This window comes from Natrix helvetica, assembly GCF_964273705.1.
Source record: "Natrix helvetica genome assembly, chromosome: 6".
Taxonomy (NCBI): Eukaryota; Metazoa; Chordata; class Lepidosauria; order Squamata; family Natricidae; genus Natrix; species Natrix helvetica.
In genome coordinates this window covers 53573441-53596922 of record NC_138553.1, presented here as the reverse complement: position 1 = coordinate 53596922, position 23482 = coordinate 53573441, and the positions used below count along the sequence as shown (strand labels likewise).

General features: G+C 51.0%; 1 protein-coding gene and 1 long non-coding RNA gene across 2 annotated transcripts in view; one reads left to right on the top strand and one right to left on the bottom strand.

Moving 5' to 3' along the window:
- LOC309394792 overlaps positions 1-23482 on the bottom strand; it is a 482407-nt gene that overhangs the window by 284901 nt on the left and 174024 nt on the right. The gene's annotated exons all lie outside the window — the stretch shown is intronic.
- LOC309394937 (cytosolic iron-sulfur assembly component 2B-like) lies at positions 842-1399 on the top strand (the record flags this gene model as incomplete). The annotated part of the gene is made up of 2 exons (XM_081958656.1): positions 842-1117; positions 1196-1399. Exons 1-2 carry the CDS (start codon positions 896-898, stop codon positions 1397-1399), a joined length of 426 nt encoding a protein of 141 aa, XP_081814782.1. The 5' UTR covers positions 842-895.

Here is a 23482-nt window from a genome sequence, read left to right as displayed (position 1 = left end):
GCATTTGTCTAGTCGTGGATCTAGTAATATGTTGTTCGACAGGTTTAAGTATCGGCATTTCAGTGAGAGACTTAGAAGGTCCTTCTTCCAAGAAGGAACTCAACAGAGATCCAGAGGGGTCCACTCCACCTACAGCACCCTGCCCCTCCTTCTCTTTTTGTGTCTGCATTCTTTGTTCTTCTGTCTCTTTCTCAAACATCCTCTGCTCTAAGACATCCAAATCTACTGGTGTTGGTATAGATGTACGTGGGGGGGTTACATTTTTCTTAAGTATTCCATAATAAAGACAGGAGAATACAACAACTGCGAAGGGGGGCAAACCTCGTCGCACTCCAGAGGCTATAAATCCACCTGGAGGCTATACGAGGGGTTCAACCCGACAGCTGAATCTCTCCCTCATAAATTCCAAGAATTTAAGAGTGTCCGAGGTGTTAAAGATCGTAAAAAAAACACCTCTAACTGTCTCTTGATCTGACAGGCTCAGAGAAAGCCTGCCATCGGCGCCAGGAAAAAACCGGAAGGATATGAGATAATTCTTGTTTATGTTGATGATATTGTTTATATTGATCCAAATAAGAAAATGAGTGAGATTTTTGCTAAAGGTTTGCAGAGATACTTCACATTGAAATCTTTAGGTCACATTAGCACTTATTTAGGTGTTCAGATTGAAAAAAACACAGAAGGGGTTTAGTCTTTCACAAGAGGAGAAAATTGACCACATTCTGCATCATTGCAACATGAAGGATGCTAACACAACAAAGACACCCATGCAAACAGATTTTCACAACTTAACACATGAACCAAGTCCTGAATTCAAGGATCAAACACTTTATCACCGGAAGTAGGCCGCACCGCAGCCAGGCTTTCCCTTGTCGGCCCCTGGCCTGTAGTCTTCATGGGGGGGCCGCTTGGCGGCGGCGGTGCCAGTTTGGAGAACGCCAACCCCCTGGTTTACCGGCGCCAGAGCAAGTGGCCCACCACAGCGCGCGAGCAGGATGAGGGGCTGCCCGACGCCATCGACGACTGCGAGATCTTCGATCTCATCCGCGGCATCCACGACCCCGAGCACCCGCTGACCCTGGAGGAGCTGAACGTGGTGGAGCAGCTCCGCGTGCATGTGCGGAGGCCGAGCGCGTGAGGGGCCCGCGGCTCCCCGCCCGGCGCCGCCTCTGAGCCCCCTTGTGCCCCCTCGCAGGTGAGCGACCCCGAAAGCGCCGTGTCGGTGGAGTTCACGCCCACGATCCCGCACTGCAGCATGGCGACCCTCATCGGCCTCTCCATCAAAGTGAAGCTGATCCGGTCCCTCCCGGAGAGGTTCAAGTTCCAGGATCCTGCTTCCTTGCACCAAAGCCTCAAAAGGCTGCATCCGGCTTCCGGGGCAATGGCGAGCTGCCTTTGAGTTCTGCATGGACCGCGGGGCTCGTTTTGGAGGTGGGGGTGTCGCCTGGCCCTCTTTGCTGTCTCTGAGGGCCAGAGCCAGTGGGCGACCACCCTGGCTTTCCATCGCGACCTGAGTCGGTCTTCAGGGTGGTCTGTCGGTCGTAAACAGGTGTGTTGGAGAGGCGCTGGAGAGGCGGAGGCAGAGAGGCGGAGCCAGCTGGAGAGACCCGATGCTGGCTTGTGAGCTTGTGAGTCAGCTAGAGATACCGCGTGATGCCGAGAGAAACGCAGAGAGAGACGCCGGGCGCCGATGTCGGCTGTGGAGTCAGCTGGGGAGCTGCAAGACACCGAGAGAAGCTGGAGAGGCTGGCAGGAGGTTGGCAGGCCGGCGGTGCTGGAGGTGTTGGAGATCGGCAGGCCGGCAGGCCGGCGGTCAGCTGGAGAGAGAAGCTGGCAGGAGATCGGCAGGCCGGTGGCGCTGGCGGCCGACAGGAGACCGGGCAGGAGCACCTGCAGGAACATCGCCTCGGCCTCCTCCAGCTTCACTGCTTCCCCTCCCACTCTAGTAAGAACATCGGAGGAGCGCCGGAGGCTGGCAGCTTTGGCTGGCAGCTCTTGGCGGAAGAGCACTATGGCGCTGGAGGCCTGGCAAGAGACAGGAGCTAGGAGGCTCCTTGGCGCAGGACTAATCATCACCTGCTGACTATTTGATTTGATCTTCTCACCACCCTACCCAAGGCTGGGCCGTTATCCCTCACTGGAACTAATGACTTGTAAACATCTCCAACCAAACTGTAGCCCAGTCGGAAATGCAATCTTACCATGTACTCGAGAGCAGTCCTCATCTTACTGCGGGAGTCCCCCCTCTCGCAAGTATGGCCCCCCGCCCTCTCGAGGGCCCACCTTGATGAGGGATTTATCAATCCAGAGAGGTGGACGAAGTGCAACCTTAGGGGTTTTTTAATTAGATCTTTTATTCGTCTTTTAAGGGGTTCCAGGGCGGGGGGGGTTCAATCAGGCTGAGGGAGGGACTAGTGCCAGGCAGACAGGTGGGTTTAACAAGGGAGTGAGCGGAGCGATTTAGAGAAGGGGGAGTGGTGGTGTTCCAGAAGAAGGTCTTCCCATTCTAACGGTCGTGGGGAGGGGTAGGTGCGAGGGTAGGCCGAGATCTTTTAACCGGTTGGGAGACCGTGGCCGTTGGATACGGCCGGTCATTTGTCCCAACCCCCGCAATCTAGGTGGTCAGGACCTACAGAGCTGGGGCCTGAGACTGATGCTATGCAACGCCAGGTCCGTTGCCAACAAAGCCCCCCTCATTAACGACTTGATCTCGGAGGGGGAGCCGGACCTGGCAGGGATAACGGAGACCTGGCTGGGCCACGAGGGAGATCTCCCCCTTGTGGAAATGTGCCCGCCCCAGATGGTTCCACCCCAGGTGCTTGATGGAACCCGATAGGTTCCAGATGGAGCTTGGGCCATTCCCTGTAGTCCTGACCCGCACCCGGATGGAGGACCTAGTGGCCGCATGGAATAGTGCGGCCGCCGGGGCCTTGGACCAGGTTGCGCCTTTGCGGCCTCTCCTGCGGCATCGAACCACCCAGGCCCCTTGGTTTACTGAGGAGCTGGGGGTGATGAAGCGCCGCAAGAGATGCCTAGAGAGCAGATGGAGATCATCACGCTCCGAGTCTGACTGAGCACAGGTGAGAGCCTATTTATGGACTTACCTTGTTGCATTAAGAGTGGCCAAATGACAATATTGTGCCACTCTTATTGCGTCCGCAGATAACCGCCCTGCCGCCCTCTTTAGGGTTACCCGCTCCCTCCTTTCACAGAGGCCGCGGGAAGCCCCCTTGCAGGGTAGAGCAGAGGAATTTGGGGAATATCTGCAGGACAAAATCGCTCAGATTCGCAGCGAGTGGGTCTCTGTTAGTGGTCTAGAAGAGACGTCGGAGGTGGGTCTTGTGGTGCCATCCTGGGAGGAGTTTGACTCTGTTGCTTCCGACGATATGGACAAGTTACGTGGATGACTGCGAGCCACCACATGTTTACTGGACCCGTGTCCCTCCTGGCTTGTACTGGCATCCTGGGAGGTCACACGAGGCTGGCTCCAGGAACTAGTGAACGCTTCACTGAGAGAGGGGTTCTTGCCAGCCATCTTGAAAGAGGCGGTGGTGAGGCCCCTACTCAAGAAGCCTTCTCTGGACCCAGCTGAGTTAGTAAATTACCGTCCCGTCTCCAACCTTCCTTTTTTGGCGAAGGTTGTAGAGAGTGTGGTGGCGCAACAGTTCCCACGGCACTTGGAGGAAATTGATTATCTGGACCCGTGCCAGTTCGGCTTCCGGCCCGGTCACAGCACGGAGACGGCTTTGGTCGCGCTGGTGGATGATCTCTGGAGGGCCAGAGATGGGGGTTGTTCCTCCATCTTGGTCCTATTAAATCTCTCGGCGGCTTTCGATACCATCGACCATGGTATCCTACTGCGTTGCCTGGAGGGGTTGGGGGTGAGGGGCACCGTTCTGCGGTGGTTCTCCTACTACCTCTCTGGTCGGGCGCAATATGTGTTGACAGGAGGGCAGAGGTCGAGCCTGTGGCCGCTCACCTGCGGGGTGCCGCAGGGGTCGGTCCTCTCGCCTCTCCTCTTCAACACATACATGAAGCTGCTGGGCGAGGTCATTCGTGGGTTCGGGGTAGATTACCACCTGTACGCTGATGACACTCAGCTGTACATCTCTACCCCGGACCACCCCAGCGATGCCGTTGAAGTGATGTCCCGATGTCTGGAAGCCGTACGGATCTGGATGGGAAATAACAGACTCAAGCTCAACCCGTCCAAGACGGAGTGGCTGTGGCTACTGGCACCCCGGTTCAACCAGTTGCGCCCATCACTGGCCATTGGGGGCGAACAGCTGGCCCCCGTGGATTGGGCACGCAATTTGGGTGCCCTCCTGGATGCCCGGCTGTCAATGGATGACCATGTGACAGCCGTGGCAAGGGGGGCATTTCACCAGGTTCACCTGGTGCGCCAATTGCGTCCCCTATTGGACCGGGACGCCCTCTGCACAGTCACCCATGCGCTTGTGACGTCCCGACTGGACTACTGTAATGCTCTCTACATGGGGCTCCCCTTGAGATGCACCTGAAGGCTGCAGCTGGTTCAGAATGCGGCCGCGCGGACAATTGTGGGAGTTCCTAGATACTCCCACGTAACACCTCTGCTGCGCGGGCTGCACTGGCTACCTGTGGCTTTCTGGGTGCGTTTCAAGGTGTTGGTTATCATCTTTAAAGCGCTCCATGGCACAGGACCTAGCTATCTGCGGGATCGTATCCTGCCCCACACATCCCTTCGGCCAATTTGCTCTCACAGGGAGGGACTCCTCCGGGTGCCGTCCACTAGGCAATGCCAGCGGGCGATGCCCAGGAGTAGGGCCTTCTCTATGATGGGCCCAACCCTCTGGAATGACCTCCCCCCGGATATCAGAATTACCACCGACCTCCGCTCCTTCCGTAAGAAGATTAAAACCCACCTGTTCAATTTAGCTGGCCTGGCCTAATACCAATTTTAGTCCCTCAAGTCTGTATTTTTAAATTTTTAGGGGTATGTGTTTTAGTGATTTTAACTTTTATTATTCTGTACAGTTGAATTTAGGTTTAATTCGCTTTTAAGGGAATATATTTAAGGGTATTTATCTTTTGTACCTGTTTTAAATGAGATGCCTGTACACCGCCCCGAGTCCCTTCGGGGAGAGGGGGCGGTCTATAAATTTTGAAAAATAAAATAAAAATAAAATTTATCGTTCAGTCATTGGGTCACTATTATACATTAGTAGTTGGACCAGACCCGACATTGCACTTAGTGTTAATCTCTTATCACGACACATAGGTAAGGCAACACAATTTCATTGGACATGCATTAAGAAATTATTGAAATACCTGAAACACACTAAACACATGAAGTTACTGCTAGAACCAACACATACTGATTATGCAGAATTATGTTGTTATGCAGATTCTTTTTTTTTAAGCAAAGTTTTATTGGTTTTTTGGTATTTTGCAAAAGGAAAAGGTATGGGGAAAGTTACAAATTGTGGCAGCCGCAAACTGCGGTAGGTATACGCCCCCTCCAGACTCTTAGTGTACATTTACATAGCATTCAAATATTACATAATAACATATAGTCAGTGTGGTAAATTCAAAGATAATTTCAATCAATTTGTATCATGTGGATTTTCTTACTTATTTGTGTGATCTGAGCTTTCTTGATGTCGCCCCATCTCCCCCCGTTGGCAGTGCTCCGGCCCCTCCCGTGTCTTGTGTATCTACTGGAATATCTTCTGGTTTTTCTAGGAGTAGCTTATTTTTTTCCATAAAGGCCTGCGCCTCTATGGGTGTGTTAATTCTGACCCTTGTCTCCTCCCAGAATATTAACATACCTTCAGGCAGCAACCAACGAAACCACACCCCCTTCTGGTATAATTTATTCGCCAATTGCGAATAATATTTTCTTTTCTCCCTCACTTTCTTGGGGATCTGTTTCAGTATGGTTATCTCCTTATCTTTGTATATCAGGGCTTGTCCCCTTTGTGTATTCAGAATTTCATCTCTTGTGCTTTTCCTAAGAAATTTAATGTGCACCTCCCTGGGGACATTGTGTGTTCTAGCATATGTAGAGTTCACTCTATAAACCAGGTCTATTTCCTACCCCATCTGCTGTTTTTCTTTTTGGGTATACTCAGCCAAGATAGTTGTCATGATGTCCCTAATATTTTCATCATCTGTCTCCATCACATTCTGAAATCTAAGATAAAAGGACATTCTCTCAAACTCTATTTTCATTTGTTGGGTGTCAAGCTCTTTGTTTCCCTTTTGCACGCCTTCCACCCCCCCCTCATCTCAGCCGCCCCCTGCTCCAAGTGATCCAGTCTCTGTGAGTTCTTATCAATTTTTTCCTGGTTCCCTCTAATTTCTTCTTTCATCTCCTTCAGCTGTTTCTTAATTTCCTCTTGTCCCTGTAAAATTTGTTGAAACATTTGATGAAACTCCAAGTCCATAGTTTTAACTTGTTTGAAAGCTGTCAGCGTTGATTGCGTGCTCGGGCTTGAAGTTGCAGATGTTGGGGCAGAGGCAGCAAAGCCGGACTTTCCAGAAGGTGGTCTTTTAGATGTCATCGTTAGTAATAAAGAGTCCAGTAGGTATAGAGAAGAATCAGTCAGAGTGGTAGAGCAGCCAAGGGAGTTCGGGGGGACAGAGAGACCAGGCAAAAGGGAACTCTCTAATCACCCTGGCAGGGAACAGACGTTTTTCACTCCAGAAAGTTCAAAAGCAAACAATCCACAAGAGAAGTATCCAAATAACACGGAGACAAAGACTGGAAGCCTGAAGTTAAAAGGTGGAGTCAAGTTCAACTTTCATGAAGACAACGGAAGTGTGCCATCTTGCCCTGCCAACTTCGAGAACTGAGGCAACAAATAAAGTTTTCAGGATTCAAAGTTCCCAAAGATCACATTTCCTTGAAAGGGTTAAGTCTGAAGATCCATTTAGTTAGAGTGTGACCTCATTGGTTTGGCTCTCCCCCTCCTCCTTCCCTGGGGCTACGAGCACTTTTGTTTCTAGTCGCTTGTCCAAGGGGGGGGGGAAATCCCCCTCCCCTCCAGCCGCACTTCTCCAAGTTAAACAAAAGTTCCAATTAACACCACTGACAAGTTTTAGAATTGGTAATAGGTATGAAGGGAGTCTACGCCTCACCGCACCGCCGCTGCATCCTTCAAGTATCTTTTTTTCTTCCGGACAGCCTCACAGCGAAGACACTTCAGCGTGCCTCCCCTTCGCGCTCCTCGGTGCCTGAAGCGAAGCGAGAGCCCCCCGACAGCCGCCGCCGATGCAGGGGTCCTCCCGCCGTGCCGCTCCTCCGGCAGAACGCCTCTCCGGGGCGTCCTGTGCCCCCCAAGGAGTGGGGAGCTCACAGGGGATGCGCGGGGCGAGCAGTCTCTGCCCGTCGCCGTCAGCCGCCGGAACCGGAAGTGTCATTGTCTTTCACAAGAGGAGAAAATTGACCACATTTTGCATCATTGCAACATGAAAGATGCTAACACAACAAAGACACCCATGCAAACAGATTTTCACAACTTAACACATGAACCAAGTCCTGAATTCGAGGGCCAAACACTATTTCGTTCAGTCATTGGGTCACTGTTGTACATTAGTAGTTGGACCAGACCCGACATTGCACTTAGTGTTAATCTCTTATCACGACACATAGGTAAGGCAACACAATTTCATTGGACATGCAATAAGAAGTTTTTGAAATTCCTGAAACACACTAAACACATGAAGTTATTGCTAGAACCAACACATACTGATCATGCAGAATTATGTTGTTATGCAGATTCTGATTGGGCAAGTGATAAGAAATCACGCAAAAGTACTTCAGGTTACATGATGTTCCTGAATGGATGTCCTGTTTACTGGCAAGTGAGAAAACAGAGTTTTGTTTCGTGTTCATCCACTGAAGCTGAATATGCTTGTGTTTCAGATGCTTGTAATTCTCTAACATGGTTTGATGCTTTGATCACAGATATCTGGATACATCCGATTCAACCAATCACCGTGATGGAAGATAATGAATCAGTGGTTTATATTTCTGAGTCACATTTCACAGGTTCTAGGTCCAGACACATTGACATTCGTTATCAAAACACAAAACAATTAGTTAAGCAAGGTTTGGTTAAATTGCAATATGTATCTACAGATGATCAAATTGCTGACATCCTCAACAAACCACTTCCAGCAGCTCAACACGAGTATCTGCGAAAGAAGATGTGCCTTATTTGATGATTTGATGATATTAGCATAAGTGACAAAAGAAGGGGTGTCACTGCGTTATTTGATTTGTCAACTTGAGCTTATATTCTGAGTTATACAGTAGAAAGAAATGTTTTCTTATCTGACAATGATTTAATGCGCATGTCTTATAATACGTCACATATTCTTGTATTTTCCTTCTGATCTTCCATTTGCCTGCCGAAGGAGGTGGGCAACATTGCTCTGCCAAAATGTAAGATTTAGATAGTAAGATTTGCATTTTATTTTATATTAAAGTTTGTTTTATTAGAATACGTTCTCGGGTTTTATTTTTCTGCTTATTCAGAAATATGCTTCTTGGAAGGCTGACGGTCCATACCTCGTTAATCAAAGGGGGGAAACTCCCTCCTTCACAAAGACTGTGGTTTCTATATGAATAAATCAGGTGTGGTCCGAGGGGTAATCAAAGAACTGCAGGACCGAGCATCCTCGATTGGGCAGAAACTGCAAGGGACAGACACATGGGTTTCTTGGTTATCGGGATCAGGTTGGATTAAACAAATGCTGTTTCTACTGCTATGTGGGATTGCAAACCTAGCCTTTCTTCCTTGCATAATACCCCTACTCAAGCACCTCGTTATGAGGTCAGTAAAGGAAATATGGGTTGAAAAGGAATTAGTTCTGATGGAAAGCCTTATTGACCATAGGATTGCCCCACATCCCTATGATGAAGACACTGGCAAGTATGTTCAACTTGCACCCTTGGGAGTGGAGAGAGTCCCTTCGGAGGATAAGCTCTAAGAATGATTCTATATATATTACGTGTTTCTTTTCTTTCTTGCTGTTATGAATTATTATTCTGAGGCAGCAGGTAGAGAACCCCCTTACCTGAAGGGTATAGGAGCCCCTAGACTCCTTGATAAGAGCAATAATTAAGTCTGCATATTAAAAGGACTTCCGTAAGCTTGCATAGGAAATATTACAAATCTTATTGAAACATAGGTTGCAAAACGCTTCACATTTGGGTACAGAAAAACAGATGTTGTAAGATAAGGAAGTGGCATTTAGCATTTTAATAAACTTTAGTATGAAAAGATTGCCAATGCTAACATTTTACTTCTCTTTCTTTGTAACCAACAGTTTTACTTCTGTTTCTGTAATATTCCAAAAAGAACATTTGTAACATCTTACTGTAAACGCTGTAATGATAATGATGAATCCAAAATGTACCTCCCCTCGTACTTCCTTTTCCTTGGAAGAACATGCCTGTGTAACCCCCTAAATTCCGAGGGGGTATTAAAGCTCTGTCCTGGCCTAGCCAGGGCAGTTCAGACTTTGCTGTGTTAACGCTCTGAACTCTGATGCATCATTAAACCTGTTTTCTCTTGCACCTTGTGGTCTCACGTCCCATTTCTGGCTGACTGAGGTTTCCTGCCCCAGTCTGCCGCAACATTTCTGGCAACTCCGCCAGGACTGTGAGGGGTTTTGGAACCCTCTGGTGTGTCCACCCCGGTGCCGGGGCCCGGCTGCTCCTAGGGACTTTCCCTGGCGCCAACGGACCTTTGTTCCGAGGGACTTCCAGAGGACCGAGGGCTACGGCACCAGCTGCTGACAACTCCAAGAACCACGTGACAAGGACCAGAGACCAGGAGCTCACAGACGCCGGCCGGCCGGGACGAGGGGATTCAGACAGGCAAGTATTGCGGGACCCCTCTCCCCTGAAGTTGAGCCGGACTCGTTAGAGAGCCGGACCAGAACGCCCGGATTCCTTAGCGAACCGGAGGCGCGGGCTGATCCCCCGATGCTAACTGAACAGGTACCTCTGGGTGGATTGTCGAAGCACGAGTGCTTTCTGGGGCTATTGCGGTTCCCTACGGTGACCCTGCTGATCGGGCACCCTGGGCCAGTAGCAAGTGCGTGAGACATCCGCAGTTCCCTACGGTGACCCTGGTGATCGGGCTCCCTGGGTCGGACGACTGTGTGTGTGTGTGAATGTGTTACGTTCGCAGTTCCCATTGGTGGCCGTGGTGATCCGGGACCGTGGGTCGGACGTGTGAGTGAAAGCTATTTGTTTTGTCTGGGGCCCCGGGAGGACCATGGGTGGTAGTGAAAGTAAACCCCAGACCCCCCTCCAATGTATGTTAGACCATTTTAAGGCTGAATTCATGTCTCAGGACTATGGCATCAGGTGGAGTAGGCATAAACTCAGGGTATTTTGCACTTCTGAATGGCCCACTTTCGGCTTTGATTGGCCAGCCACAGGCACATTTGATCCCCAAATTACTCTAAAAGTCCATCAGTTGGTGTTCCACCCCGAATTGGGCCACCCCGACCAGGCTCCTTACATAGATGTGTGGTATTACTTGGTGCAAAGACCCCCTCCCTGGATGAAAAAATGCCAAGCCAAAGCAGTCAATGTCATGATGTCTCGTACACTGACGCTGAAACGCCCGAAAATAAAAGTGGTTCCTCCCATAATGGCCAGTGCTCCAGAAGAGGTCCCCCATCCCCCACCTTATGAAGTCTCTCAGGTGGAGGCACCCCGATTAGCTGTGGCCAGGCCACCGCCTGTGCCTGCTCTAGTGCCCCAGGTGCACCACTCAGGTGCCCGTCCACGCAGCGTAAGCTCAGGCGGAACCTCGGGGGCTACCTGGATGGAAGAAAGGCTGGATGAACTAACCCCCCTACTCTCAGCCACCAGCTCTTTCAAAGGCTCCCAGGATCTGGCTCCCACTGAACGACCAGTATCCCCAGAAGCAAAAGAAGAAACAGGAGAGGGGGAAGGGATGGAAGCAAGTGGAGGCATACCCATAGGGGAAAGTCAGGACCCCCCCATCTCCACCCGTACCAGGGCAAGGCAAGCCAAAACAGCCATTACGGCCCCCTTGAGAAGAGTGGATCAACTCCTAGTGGATCGAGATGACCCTACCAAGGTGCTGACCAGTCCCCTGTTTCAGCACGTTCCTTTTTCCACATCAGACCTCCTTAATTGGAAGCTCCACTACGGTCCCTTTAGTGAAAAGCCAAACGATGTGGCTGATCTGTTTAAAACCATCATGGACACCCACAACCCAAACTGGAGGGATCTCCAACAGCTACTTGCCACCTTGTTCAACCCAGAAGAAAGGGAAAAGATCCGAATAGCAATTGGCCAGATTTTGAAGCCTGATGTCCCTGCTCATACCACTTTGGCCCAGTTTATTGAGAGACGTTTTCCATCTCAGGATCCCCATTGGAACCCTTATGAGCCCCGGCAAATGGCGGAATTGCGCCAACTCCAGCAGCTAATTGTCAGGGCCATCCGGATGGATGGCAAACCAACTACCAACATGTCAAAGCCCTCCCTCGTTCATCAGGAGCCGAATGAAAGCCCCGAGGCATTCTACACCAGGCTCATTGAAGCCTACCAAATGTATACTCCCATAGACCCCACTTCGCCTGAAAATGCTCGCATGTTGGCTATGGCTTACATTTCCCAAAGCGCCCCGGACATACGCCGGAAGCTTCAAAAGCTAGAAGGTGCCTTGGGCAAGCCCATGAGTGAGCTAGTGGAGGTGGCACGCAAGGTGTTTGTCAACAAGGAAGCTATGGAGGAAAAGAAGAAGGAGTCCAAAATGCAGCGCAAGGCTGAACTTCTGGCAGCTGCCATCATGACACTGCCACCAGGAGAAGGCAGAATGAGAGAAAGGGAGAGTGGAGGGCCCTTGGGACGCAATCAATGCGCTTACTGTCATCAACATGGACACTGGAGGGAGGAATGCCCCCAAAAGGCTAGGGATGGCGCAGGGGGACCTGCAAGAGGATCTGGACGACCCAGACCACCTAGAGACTCTCGTCTCCGCCCCAGCAACTGTGGGCACGGAGGCAGAAGAGGATTCCGTCCCCCTGCCCCCCTTATGCAGTTGGGCCACTTAGAAGAGGAGGACTGAAACCGACCGGGTTCCAGCAGCCTCCCTGAACCTATGGTTCGTATTAAAGTTGGAGGCACAGAAATCCCCTTCCTCGTTGACACGGGTCCTACACGCTCTGTGCTCACCAAACCCCTGGGCCCCCTCTCTAATCAATCTATCAACATCCAAGGGGCCACGGGAGGCCCTCAGAAGCGTTCACTCCTACAGCCCCTGCTTTGCAAAACGGGAGGACAGTCCATTCTTCATCAATTTGTGTATTTGCCCGAATGCCCGCTCCCCTTGTTAGGCCGAGACTTACTTTGCAAGCTGCGCGCTCAGATCTTCTTTACTGAAGACGGGGAGATGAACCTCAAATATGGGCGGGTGAATTTGGAAGTGCCCCGAGAGGAGGCCTGGAGAATTATGACCGTCATGCAAGTACCAGGAGAAAAATGGCGTGAATTCAAGGTCCCTGAATTATGGGCAGAGGACAACCCCCCCTGGCTTTGCAGCTCACCACCCACCTATCATAGTGGAAGAGCTTCCCTTTAAAAACCCTGTCAGGATTCGTCAAAGACCCTACCCCAGACCCATAGTGGCAGCCATCCGAGAAGTCATTGATCTTTACCTGGACAACCACATTTTGGTTCCCACAGACTCCAAATGGAACACCCCGATTTTGCCTATCCCTAAGGGTGAGGGTCACTTTAGGATGGCTCAAGACTTACGCCCCGTGAACCTCACTACGGTCGCCATACATCCAACTGTTCCAAACCCATATGTACTGTTGGGTCTGATTCCTCCAACTGCTAAGTGGTTCTCCGTCATTGACCTGAAAGATGCCTTCTTCTCCATCCCCATACATCGCAAGAGCAGACACCTGTTTGCCTTTGAGTGGGAAAGCCCTGTCACGGGTCGCAAGCAACAGTACACCTGGACTCGCCTCCCACAAGGCTTTAAAAACTCCCCCACTCTGTTTGGAGAAGCCCTGGCCACAGACCTTGGGTCATTACAGATCCCCCAGCCTGATGTATTGCTTCAATATGTAGATGACTTATTGGTCACCGGACACAATCAGGAGCACTGTCATAAAAACACATCAGCTCTGTTGAATCTGCTAATGGAGAGGGGATACAAGGCTTCTAGGAAAAAGGCTCAGTTAGTCCAAACAGAGGTCAGACATTTGGGCTATGATATACAACAAGGCCAAAGGGCATTGGGGCATGAACGTAAAGAGGCCATTTGCCAATTACCAATCCCCAAGAATCGCAAGGAATTGAGAGGCTTCTTGGGGGCAGCAGGCTTCTGTCGCATTTGGATCCCTAATTTTGCCTTGCTAGCTAAGCCATTATATGATGCCACAAGAGGACATGAGAAAGAGCCTATGCAATGGGGAAAAGAGGAACAGGCCAGTTTCTTGCAACTTAAGCAGGCCCTTACCCAAGCACCCAGCTTGGGCCTTCCGGATTTGGACAAGCCTTTTCATTTGTTTGTGGACACTAAACAGAACATGGCTGTGGGAGTGTTAACTCAGAAATTTGGTACCTGGCACCGTCCTGTGGCCTATCTGTCCAAACAGTTGGACCTGGTAGCAAAAGGATGGCCTGCTTGCCTTAAAGCTGTTGCTGGCATGGCCCTCCTTACCCACGAGGCCAATAAATTGACCTTTGGCCAGGACCTGAACATATACACCCCGCATGCCCTTAAGGCTGTCCTGGCCCGAAAAGGCCATCAAAGGCTCACAAATCCTCGGATGCTCAAATACCAAGGCCTGATCACTCATAATCCTGCTGTCACATTGATCCAATCTCACGCCCTCAACCCGGCTACTCTTCTACCTGAACCGGATGCCCAAACTACACATGATTGTCTACAAACCATAGCTGAGACTTATGCCAGTCGCCCTGACTTGAAGGATGAGCCCCTCCTTCACCCCGACGCTTCTCTGTACACGGATGGCACCAGTTTTCTTCATGATGGGACCCGCAAGGCCGCCTATGCAATAGTCACTCTTGAGGAGGTATGGGAAGCAGAGCCCCTTCCCCCAGGCACAAGCGCTCAATTGGCTGAGCTACACACTCTCACACGGGCCCTGGAACTGGCACAAGGCCTCCGGGTCAACATTTACACAGACTCCAAATATGCTTTCCTCACTGTACAGGTCCATGGGGCTCTCTACAAAGAAAGGGGGCTCATCACGGCAGGAGGAAAAGACATCAAATACGGCCCACAGATTCTGAGGTTATTGGACAGTGTCTGGGCACCTAAGGAAGTGGCCGTTATGCATGTAAGGGGACATCAGAGAGGCACCACGGACACTGAGCGAGGCAACAATAAAGCTGACCGCACGGCCCGTGCCGCCGCTCTCCGCCCTATGAAATTGCAAGCTACCTGCCTTACCTTGTGGACCCCAGACCCATCCCATCCACCGTCATATACAAACCAAGAAATCCAACAGGCCATAGCCATAGGAGCCCACCTTCAGGAAGGATGGTGGGTCTTGCCTGACAACAGAGTTTTTGTCCCTCAACACTTGGCATGGGAAGCAGTTACCTCCCTTCATAGGAACCTACACCTGGGGAAGACTGCCCTACAAAATGCTTTGGCCAGAGAAGTCTACATTGAGCACCTTCCTAGTATGGCAGCTAGTGTGTGTGCCAGATGTCAAATTTGTGCTGCCAATAATCCTCGACAAGGTCCTTCTCTTCCCCAGGGACACCAGCCAAGGGGATCCTATCCTTTTGACTCCCTAATGATTGACTTTACAGACATGCCTAGGTCAGGTCCATACAATGCCATGTTAGTCTTAGTATGCACCTATACTGGTTGGCCTGAATGTGTCCCCACTAGGACGAAGAAGGCCTTTGAGGTGACACGCGCCCTCTTGTGTCTCATAATCCCTCGTTATGGCCTCCCTTCCCGCATTTCCTCCGACAATGGCCCAGAATTCATTCATAAGGCCACGCAAAAGGTGGCTTCCATCTTAGGGATCACCTGGAAGCTGCATTCTTCGTTCCACCCTCAATCTGGCGGTTTCGTAGAACGACGGAACCGCACTATTAAGGACAAGGTCGCTAAAATTTGCCAAGAAACCCACCTTAAGTGGCCAGATGCCCTGCCTATGGCTCTCTTGGCGGTTCGTTGTGCCCCGAGCAAGGGTCTTGGTCTCTCGCCCTTCGAGCTGTTGTATGGGCGGGTGCCCAACCTCCTGGCCCCTAACCTGCACCCGACCGCTCAGATAGCTGACTCCATCAAAATTAAACAATTGCAAGCCCTGAATGCCATAGTCCTCCAATTGCAAAAATATGTATTTTCCTGTCGGCCACATGTTGTTGCCACTCCGGCCCATTCCTTCCACCCTGGCCAGGAGGTCTGGGTCAAGGACTGGAAAAAGGAACCATTGGGCCCCAAGTGGAAAGGACCGTATACTGTTGTCATATGTTCTCCCCTTGCTGTTAAGGTCGCTGAGATCAAATCGTGGATCCATTGGTCGCGAGTTAAGTTGGCAGCCCCTTCCCAGTGGCACGCGGCCAGCGACCCACACAATCCCTTGAAGCTCACTCTGCGCCGTCATCGTGGCCCCGACCTGAGGACTGTCACCTCTCCTGACGACACTCTGGACGCTGTCTCTCCACGGACAGGTGACCAACGCTCTCCATCCCCTGCAGGTGATCCACCGGGCGAGATCACCCATCGCACGGGCAACTTACGACGTCTCCCGTGGACTCTTTGCTCATCCCGTCGCTCCAAATAGCCCGATGGAAACCACCCAGCACTTGCGCCAAACGGCCTGGATCAGACGAGGCCTTATGCCTACCGTCTGGGTGGTAGTCATCCTTCTCTTTATCTCTATTGTAATTAACTCTATGTACTTGTACCAACTTTTGCAGGCCCAGGACCTTCCTCCGGTCCTGCCGGAGGGATTCCCTGAGTTAGTCGATCCTCCAACAGGGGGGAATGGGACACGCCCCGTATACGAAACTATGGGACCGGGCCCTTTTCCACCCTGTGGGGAGTGCTTCATGTATGGTCCAGGGGGAAAACAGTTCCTTCATAGCGACTCTTGGTTCCCCGAATGCCATAAGGAGGAAGGGCTCTCCCCTTGTGAGTATGAAAAAACTAACTTTTGGCAATGCAGAATAGACCCCAATGGTACAAAATGGGCCCCCAATGATATTTACAACTCATCCATCATGTGCCACTTGCTAAGGCCCACTCAGGTGCCAATTTCTGGTATCAGATATACCAGACACAAACGAGCCAAGGCCACACCCGCTAGCAAGGAATCCACTGAAGAGGAACTCCAGGCCCTCCAGAAAAATATGTTAGCCTGGTTGACCAATTTCACGAATAACCACGTGCAAGAGGCGAAGGAACGTGACAAAAACAAAAACACTCGAGTTAAAACCACCCACACGAACGAATTCAGGACCCCCCAGAGAAACACCATCATACACATTACCGAGAGGGAACATGCAGGTCCACCAGACAGTGCCTCAGCTGATGAGGTCAAGAGAGCCTGGGCTAACTCAAATATAACAGTAATACCCAAGGAGGTCCCCCAGTGCACCTCATGTATGACGGGCCAAGGTAAAAACATTTTTAAGTTTAAATTGGGCCTGCCCCAAGAGTGCAGCACTTCGCCTGAAACTGCTTCGCTACTGGACTGCACTTTTGGGAAGGATCACCCTCAGGTAAAAATATGTAAGGGTTGCGCTGGCGTTAGAAACTGTACTCAGGTCCCCCTAAAGCCTCAGGTGTACAAAAGATGCCAGGGTTCCACCGGTATCATCTGCTACCTTCCAAAATCCCAAGGTTTAGACAGCTGCACACCTTGCATGAAAAAGGCTTGGGTGGGGACTCGTACCATTGAAACTCTGATATACCACACTGAGGCCCCTCCAAATTGTGTACCACAAGCTACCAGGTGCACCGCCAATGGCACCATGTACAGTTACTGTTTGCAGGGAACTGATTTGGTGTGCTACAATCCAGAACTCCCCGTGCGGATGAATGTTTCTGTTTGGGCAGGCCTCAGCCTCACCTCTCAGGAACACTCATGGCTCTATTACCTAAACTCTACAGTAGCCCTGAAGCAGGGAACACAACCCTTGACTGTTGTCTTTGATGTGTGTGCTGCCATGGACAAGGCGGTCCATATCACCTGTGGGGACAGTAGCTGGAGAAACACATATCGATCTGCACATAAATACCTATGTCCAAGGAATTTGGACCCTAACAAGGGCAACCCTGATAACTTCAGCCCTTGTGAAAACCGAATGGTATGTACAGGTTGGGATTGCGTATGCAGATACACAGGCCAAGGAACACACTCTGGTTGTCCACACATTGCCAAGTTCAAAAGGATCCACGGTAGTAATCTGGTATCGATCCAGGTGTCTCGAGACCACCCTCCTCAGGTTAGTTACGGTATTGGGATTGAGGGGTCAGGGAGGGATCCTGTTACCTATATCACCATTCGCCTCCAGACTAAGAATGATGGGGAAATAAAGTCTCTTGGTTGGTCAGTCTATGACAACCTTCGAGAGTTGGAAAAACCTCTCCCCCTAAGTACCAAGGCAGTCAATTTGTTTGTGGAAATGGCCGAGGTAGTTGCGAAGTCCCTCACGGTGAAAAATTGCTTTGTGTGTGGTGGAACCAATATGGGAGAACAGTGGCCATGGGAAGCTTTGGAAACTAGCCCCGAAGTGTATAACAACATGAGTCAAGATGGAAATATCACTAGCAGAACTGATCCATCAGGCATAGTCTGGATGCTCACCACAAACTTGGTGGGGCGGAATTGCTTTGTCCGGAATGGATCACTCCCGGTGGGCCATCTGATTTGTCTAGGTACATGGGATGTCAATTACACCGAATGGACATCACCATCTGATTTGCCCGCCCCTCCGAAGTTCAACAGCACTTTCCTCCCTTTCATTAGCTCCAATCCTGAGTTCCCAGGCCCATGGGTTGCCCCTGCAAATATGTATTGGATTTGTGGTAACACGGCCTATGAGGTCTTGCCACCGTATTGGTCTGGGTCATGCATTCTGGGATGGATAAAACCCTCCTTTTTCCTACTCCCCATCCAAAAACGCCAAGTCTTAGGGGTACCTCTGTATGAACACATAGGGCTTCAAAGGAAGAAAAGGGAGTCAGAGCATGCATTTTCCAACTTCCCGTGCAAAGAACTGGCCCAATACGAAGAACAAACATTCTGGGATTCGGAACGTATTGTTTGCACCTATGGGAAGGCCACCTGGGCGGAGGATGGGTCCTGGGGGTATCACACTCCTATATATATGCTGAATCGCATCATTAGGCTCCAGGCGGTGTTGGACTTAGCAGGTGAGAGGATTGATAAGTCACTTAACATTTTGGCCTCAACAGCCGATAAACTACGGACAGCTGTATATCAAAACCGGCTGGCCCTAGACTATTTGCTGGCCAAAGAAGGTGGGGTATGTGGAAAATTTAACCTTACCAACTGCTGTCTCCAAATAGATGAAACTGGCTCAGTTATAAAGCAACTGACCACTGAAATGAGGCAACTTACCCATTTCGAGGGGCAGGATTGGAAGGGGTTTGACTTCTCCTCAGCCTTTGGGTCTTGGTTTCCCAAACTCCCTGGGCTACAGGCAATAGTGGCCCTTATTGGCCTCATCGCGGCTGGATGTGTTATTCTCCCTTGCATCCTTCCCATTTTTGTCAGAACCATTAGTAACAGTCTCTCACTTCTGGTCGACAAAAAGGCCTCTGCGAAGGCTTTAGCTCTGCGCGACTTGGAAGGAGAGTATGTCACCTTGCTCCAGCAAGACAAGGAGTTGTGGCCATAAGTCAAGGACTATACCTAATGAGAATATGGATGGGAAGCAACAGACTCAAGCTCAACCCCTCCAAGACGGAGTGGCTGTGGTTACCGGCCCCCCGGTTCAACCAGTGGGTTCCATCACTGGCCATTGGGGGCGAACAACTGGCCCCCGTGGAACGGGCACGCAATTTGGGCATCCTCCTGGATGCCCGGCTTTCGATGGATGACCATGTGACAGCCGTGGCAAGGGGGGCGTTTCACCAGGTTCGCCTGGTGTGCCAATTGTGTCCCCTATTGGACCGGGATGCCCTTCACACAGTCACCCATGCGCTTGTGACGTCCCGCCTGGACTATTGCAATGCTCTCTACATGGGGCTCCCCTTGAGATGCACCCGAAGGCTACAGTTGGTCCAGAATGCGGCCGCGCGGGCAATTATGGGAAGTACTAGGTACTCCCATATAACACCTCTCCTGCGCGGGCTGCACTGGCTACCTGTGGCTTTTCGGGTGCGTTTCAAGGTGTTGACTATCATCTTTAAAATGCTCCATGGCACAGGACCTAGCTATCTGCAGGATCGCATCCTACCCCACACATCCCTGCGACCAATTCGCTCTCACAGAGAGGGACTTCTCCGGGTGCCGTCCACTAAACAATGCCAGCGGGCGGCGCCCAGGAGTAGGGCCTTCTCTGTGATGGGCCCAACCCTCTGGAATGACCTCTCCCCCCCCCCCGACATCAGAACAACCACCGATCTCTGCTCCTTCCGCAAGAAACTTAAGACCCACCTGTTCCAATTAGCTGGCCTGGCCCAACCATAGCCTTAATCTTCAATCCCTCTGGCTGGTATTTTAAATTTTGGGGGGTAGACTTTTAAGCTGTTTTTTAATTTTTATTATTACTGTACAGGCTTTATATTTAATCTGTTTTTAAGGGGTATTTAATATTTTTACTGTGTAGATGGTTTTTTAGCTGTTGTCTGTACACCGCCCCGAGTCCCCTCGGGGAGAGGGGGCAGTCTATAAATGCAATAAATAATAATAATAAAATAATAATGTAAGCACACTCTTTGCAGAAAAATGCCGGCCACTATGCACACGAGAAAAAGCTCCTTTTACTGTGAAAGAAGGAAAAAGGCTAGGCAGGTTAAGGACATTCAGGCCACTGAAATACCTGACTCTGCGCTCCCTAAGAAAGGATTTCTATGAGCCCAATGGGGAAAAGAGGCGGGGAGAGGAACTGTTCACATGGGAACTACATCTTCCAAAATGTTGTGAGTGAAGCTTTCCAGAACATTCATACGTTTGAAGAGCAACACTCTATTCTGGGAACTTTTATCTAAAAAAATAAATATAACTCTTCAAAAAGAAATAGGGCAAGTCTCAAAGGCTAACAATGTGGTCAGATGCTAAATGGAATGGGCACATTTGGGGGTCCCCTGGGTCCCAGAGCTGCAAGGAGAGGCTGGTCCCTTCTGGCTGCTGGCAAAGGCTGGGTCCTTATTAGAGGTGCAGGTGGAAGAGACGCAGGATGCCCCAACAAGGCCCATCCTGGGGCCACAGAGCTGCAAGATTTCTGCCTGTGCTGAGCCCCCACCCACCCTGGCCAAGTCCAGCTGTTTTCACCCCTTTTATTGGCAAACAGGTTGGCTAAATGGGAGCTTTGCGGGGTGGACTAAGCAAGGGCCCTAAAAATTAAAAGAATTACAGGGCAAACTGAAGACCACCAAGTGGCAAACCTCGTTGTACACAAAACCTGCGGGAAGGGGAGGAGAGTGGGGTGGGGCATGGCAGGTGCAGCCGCGAACAAAAGTGTCTCTTTTGCCTTGCAGGGATCAGGAGGCTAAAATCCTACAGGGGCATTGAGTAGATCCTTCTTGGGGACCAATTCTTGGGTGCTTGAAGAAGGCAGCCTGCAGAGGGAAGGGCCCAGCCTGGGTGATCAGGGCAGGCAGAGAGCAGGGCCACCTAGGCAAGCCTTTCCACCATGCAATCCCCGACCGCCCCACTTCCTAGCAACCCTCCCCAAACTGCAGCTGGCCGTGGCCTGCAGGGAAGACCTCACCTGAAGTCACCACTTGCCGTACCCCTGCGCTGCTACCTCTCATCTTTGAAGGCAAAGTTATAGTTGTCATCCAGCGCCACTGCCTTTGCCATGGCTGGATGTGATGCTGCGACCAATACTGCTGCTCTGTGGCTGAGGTGGTGGAGGCAGTGGGTGGGGCCGATGGGAGGCAGGTGAGGCTCACCCACATGCTGTCTCCTCGCAGGTCACCGAGTACATTGTGAAATTCAGCCTCTTGGGTCTCTGGGGGGTAAAAACACTGGTGGAGAGAAATCAACCCACTGAGCCCAAAGGTGTTCTGACCTAGCCTTAGCAGAAGCAAGAAACAGACTCCTTGTCCCAAAAAACCCTCTTTATTATCTCCTGTGAATTAATGGCATTCGCACACAGAAAAGTCCTGGCAATAATCCTTCAAAGAGTTAACTGCAGTAACAGACCTTATCAGTTCCTTGAGATATGAGAGACTGTGGTGGAAACACACAGGAGTAAGCAGAGCGGTAGGGTGGGAGGTGACTCTTTAGAAAGTAGGAGGTGGGCGCATGGACTGAACACCATGGACTGAACACACTCCTTCTCAGCCTTAAACATTCAAAGAGCAAACATGCACAAACCTCACGGCACCACTAGGACTCGCTCTTTGCAGAAGGTCCCCGAGTGCATCACGAAATTCTGCCAGTGTGGAGAAAGACCTACCCATCCAGGGCCAGCCTCTGTGGTGACCCAACCCCTTTTTAGGTCCCACGGAGCTCACCTTTGGGCCAAGTGGGGTGACTTCTCCCCACAGGCACTTTCCCAACCCAGAGTGCCAAGAGGCCGAATTTTGCGATATGCTCCAGGCCTCTTGGCACTCTGGGGCAGGAAATGCAACTTAGAGGCCAGCATGAAGAGGAGCAGGGAAAGAGGAAAAGCAGCCTCCTTCCCTCAAACTGGCCACTCAGTTTCCCCCCTCCTTGCTATCAAATTGGATCCTGGGTGCTGCACTGCAATGGAGGGGCCAGCATGAGGGAAAGATAAGGAGCAGGGAAAGAGGAAAAGCGGCTTCCTTCTGTCCACTCCATTGCCCATTTCTCCCTTGCAGCACAGGGCCGTGGAGCTGGCCCCACCCACCACCACAAAAGTTCACTCAATCAATTCAAAGATCTTTTTTTTGCAAGAAGTTGGAATTGATTGATTTAACATTTGTTTAGTCCCACAAACGTTTGTTTCCCTGCACACAACAGCAAGAAACATGATGGAGAAATGTGATAGAGCTGGAAATCAGGCAGGCAAAGAAATGCTTGAGGGAAGCAATAGCATCTGTGTGGTGGTGGGTGGGACAAGCTCCACACCGCAGGGCTGCAATGGAGAAACAGGCAATGGAAGGCCAGCATGAGGGAAGGAGGAGGTTGCTTTTCGTCTTTCCCTGCTCATCTTTCCCTCATGCCGTTTTCCATTTCTCCATTGCAGCCCATTTCACATTTCTCCATTGCAGCGCAGCTCTTCTGCCCACAAAAAGCCTTGTCTTTGATGGCCAACGCCAAAAGGCAGAGAAAGAGCTTTTGGAAAGAAACCTGTCATGCCAGGAGCTGGGAATATCCTTCCACTTCCACCCCATCCCTCCCCACATTCCACGCCCAAATTGCATTGATAAAGGGGACCGGTGGCTAAGTGAGGGGCGCAAGAAGCCCTGCCATGCCCAGAAAGGGGGGAAGAAGAGACGGCGCATGTAGCCATCTCGTTACATGCGCCCCAATGAAAGGCAGTGGCAGCCCAGCCACTTCCCTTCCCTGTCCTCTCTGGTGGTGGAAGCCAAGTGTCAGCCATATGCCCAGTTGTCCATTCATAGCTCTCCCTCTCTGTGTCTTGGGGCTCACCCAGTGCCACAGTCCACCATGCAGGTCAGGAAGGGCATACCTGTGGTGGGGTGGCAGGCAGCATCAGGGGGTGCTCGGCGAACTGCTTGATGAACTCATGCAGGCAGATGTAGAGCATGCCCAGGCGGCAGGCGAAGGCCAGGAGGGTGCAGGAACACTTGGGTGCAGTAACGACAACAGCTAGGCAGAGAAGGAGGAGGAAGGGTGCTGGGCCAGGCCCATAGAGGGAGGGCCACCATCCTTGCCCCACTGCCGTCCCCACCTGCAGACCGCCACTCATAAAAAACACTCTAGGACCACAATGTGCTTCATATGTGGGAAGGAAGGGTACCAAGCTGTGGCATGCTGACCCAGCAAGCCCAGCCTCAGTGCTATGGCAACCCTAGGAAGCAATGAAACCAGCTCCAAAGACCTGAGAAACAGGGCTTGAAAGGTACGGAGGTCACAGAGTTTTCCCCTCCTGGTTCTGAGGGGTTAGGAACTCTGACCAGCTTGGGTCAGATTGAAAGTGACAACGATGACCCCCTGATAAGTCGGCAGGTGACCACTGTAACCCTCCCTGTGGAACTAGTGGTGTCCTCTTTGGGGACACAAGAGAGGATGGTGGGTTTATTGGACTTGGGTTGCAATAGGTGCCTAGTTAGCCCTGAAGTCGTTGAAAAGCTGGGACTGAGACTCAAATGGC